Below are 3,331 nucleotides of genomic sequence, written 5' to 3' on the forward strand. Positions count from 1 at the left end.
GCTCCTCCTTTGTAGTTACAACAAGCTCAATAACTGATTTAAAAAAAAGTAATTGTGCTCTAAAATTACACCCGTGTAGCCTGTACCTAAACAAGCACCAGGGAGGTTTTTGTAGGGCAGCATGAAATTCAATCATGCAAAAACTGTGAAGCCTGAATTCTTAACCCTTTATTCACTGCAGCCCAGTTCATTGCTGACCCTTTAGTAAATTGTTATATTAGTCTACTTACAAATTCTTTATTTATACACTCAGTGGATTTTATTAATTATACACTCAGATTTTTTATACTATTCCCATGGTTAAAGAGCATCTCTATCGCATTCTCTATTTTCTATTTAAACAAAGGTTAAATAAACATAAAACATCCATTTGATGCTGTGAACCTCCATCGGTGTGGGAGGGTGGCTGATGAACATAAGATCTGTTCTACCCTTGATCAGTTTTGGCTTCAAATCCCAGGGTTAAGGACCAGTGATCTCAGCATTGGTGTTCTTACTTTATGAGGTCTGAGGTTTTCTTTTGCTTTCACATAGATTATTAATATCTAAACGCAATCTAAATTTATTGTTCTGTTAATGAATCATATCAGGTTTCACGCCAGGTTAGCCTTATAGTTTCTTGATCAACAATGAAGTTGAAAAGTAAATATTTATTTACACCTTTACCAAAGTCCTATAGTCCCTATTGTTTCATAGAACTAGTTTCCATCTTATTTCCTCATGCAAACTGCTCTGTCACACTGTACTTTGCTACACAGCATAGTCAACCTATTTTGTTTTTCACTTATTTATTCATTACTCTCTATAATATTTTGCATAAGTGTAGTCACCTGTAGGAATGTTAGTGAAGTTGTTTGATCAGTTACAAATTAAATGTGATTATATAAACAGAGAAACAAAGACACATCACATGAATGACTTTTTACAATAAACCCAAAGCAAATGTAACACAAATATATGCTTGAGACCTTCTACATAAACTAGGTTTTATTGAAACAAAACTCTTTCCTGAATTGTACACCATATTTCTTTATAACTTTATTATTTTACTTCTCTCAGCTAGGCTATTTGTCTGTAACTTAACTTTTGATTTGTCTGTTAATTATTTATAAATGGCATGGGATGTATATATTATGTTACAAGAATACGTGTTTGAATGCAATGTCACTGCACCTTTAACTTTCTCTCCTCCCCTTGGTTACTGTGACATCAGCTGCAGTTGATGCAGATATAAAGGACAGGTACCAGGATCCGTTACACACCTGTCAGTCTCACATACAGCCAGCAAGAAGACAGCAGAGGTTTTATCTCAAGAATATTTTATGCTGAACAGCCAGGACACTAAGCCAGAAACAGGTGGATAAAGATCTCGTCAAATTGAAGATTCAAGCAATAGAAAATAACTGCCAATTAAAAGAAATTTTCTGGAAACCTTTCATCCCATGCATGCAAGTACTGGGAACAAAACGCAGTTCATAGAGCACTTTGTGACTGCCTGTTCAATAAAACAAAAAATAAATCAACTGCACATCAAAAGAAGACTTTCTAAAACAGAGATTTAATCAACTAACTAGAAGAGTTACCCATCTTGGCAAATTACACTTGCCATCATGTCAATGGGACTTGAGATCTTGGGCGTGGCCCTGTCTGTTATTGGATGGCTGGGAGCCGTTGTCTGTTGTGCTCTACCAATGTGGAGAGTAACTGCTTTTATCGGTACCAGCATTGTGGTGGCCCAAATAATCTGGGAAGGTCTATGGATGAACTGTGTCGTGCAAAGCACTGGACAGATGCAATGCAAAGTCTATGACTCCCTACTTGCCCTCCCCCAGGATCTGCAGGCAGCCCGAGCATTGATAGTTATTTCTATTGTCATAGCTGTGCTAGGAGTCCTTATCTCTATAATTGGAGCCAAATGCACCAATTGCATTGAGGATGAGTCTTCCAAGGCCAAAATTATGATTGTTTCTGGTGTAATTTTCATTCTTTCAGGTCTAATGACACTAATACCGGTATCTTGGTCAGCTAACACCATCATACGAGACTTCTACAATCCCCTAGTTGTAGATTCTCAAAAGAGAGAGCTGGGGGCATCCATGTACATTGGTTGGGCAGCTTCAGCCCTGCTTATGTTAGGGGGTGCTATGTTGTGCTGTTCATGCCCCCCAAAGCAAGAGAAATACCCAGCTTCAAGGGTGGCTTATTCAGCTGCAAGGTCTACCAACCCTGGATATGACCGAAAAGACTATGTGTGATGGAAAAATAGGAGACTCTAAACCTGAAAGTTTCTAGTATGATACACTTCATGCAAGCTGGAGGGTGATTGTAACTGGAGTCTACCATCAAAAATACATCCTATCCCAGAGACTAACATTTGCAACTAACATTTTTTTTATATGTTAACGTTAAAATGTATATATATATATATATATATAAATGTTAGAGAGCATTGGTCCTGTTATCTGTACAGCTGTTTTTTTATTCTGTGTACGTAAATATAAAGACGGACAAGGACGGACATGTTCCATTGTCGTGGCAGTGCTAGAATATTCTTGATTTGGGAGGGGTGAGTGCAGTCACAGTTGAGATGGCTTAAGTAAATTAACCCCTTTCATACTGATTTGCTGGATGAAACCTTTGGCAATCTTTACAAGGTAACACTATGTATGTAAATGTAGATTGGTATACTGTTGCATGAGCCCCCTGCAATATGCTTGCACTACTTTTTCAGTTAATTGGTTAACATCAGGTGATGGGAATCACTGTATCCTTAATATTAAAGTTTATGTGTTTCAAATTTGAAGAGTATTTATCAAATTTTAAAAACAGGTGTTCACTCTACTTTCTTTTTTATTCCTAGAAGCATAATTAGCAAATTTGTCAAAGTTTCTATAAAGTTCAGAATATTTAAAATATTAATAAAATAGAAAGTGAAGTAGTTTCTCCTTTAATTCATGTTTATATCCTCTTCCGCTGTGTAAACAACGTAAATAATAATAGGGACAGGCAGGTATTTGACCTTAATTTATTTCTTATACACTTATTTATTCTATCTCTGTTTTTTTCTAAAAACCCTGTTGTTCCAGTTGGTAATATGACCATCTTCTTTTGCCTTTTCTTGAATCCTCCTTTGTTTGCTGCGCTGTATCAGTTGTCTTGAGAGTAGACTTCATGTTCTCATGATCTTTGGAGTTTACAACACCCCCCCCCCCCCCTTTGTCCTTCAGTTTGTAATTCCTAATAGCAAATAGTCGTGCAGTTTAAACTTGATCTTTGTGTTCTATGGTGTTATTTTGAGGCTGAGGGTGGCCTGTTAACAGCATGTGTGTTA

The 3,331-nt window shown here is 36.8% G+C and overlaps 1 protein-coding gene across 1 annotated transcript; it reads left to right on the plus strand.

Moving 5' to 3' along the window:
* Positions 1-1,276: 1,276 nt before the first annotated feature.
* Positions 1,277-2,951, plus strand: LOC128653196 (claudin-3). Its single transcript, XM_053706341.1, has one exon. It carries the CDS (start codon positions 1,611-1,613, stop codon positions 2,253-2,255), a length of 645 nt encoding a protein of 214 aa, XP_053562316.1. The 5' UTR covers positions 1,277-1,610; the 3' UTR covers positions 2,256-2,951.
* Positions 2,952-3,331: the final 380 nt, after the last annotated feature.

The sequence above is a fragment of the Bombina bombina genome, chromosome 3, assembly GCF_027579735.1.
Source record: "Bombina bombina isolate aBomBom1 chromosome 3, aBomBom1.pri, whole genome shotgun sequence".
Lineage (NCBI taxonomy): Eukaryota > Metazoa > Chordata > Amphibia > Anura > Bombinatoridae > Bombina > Bombina bombina.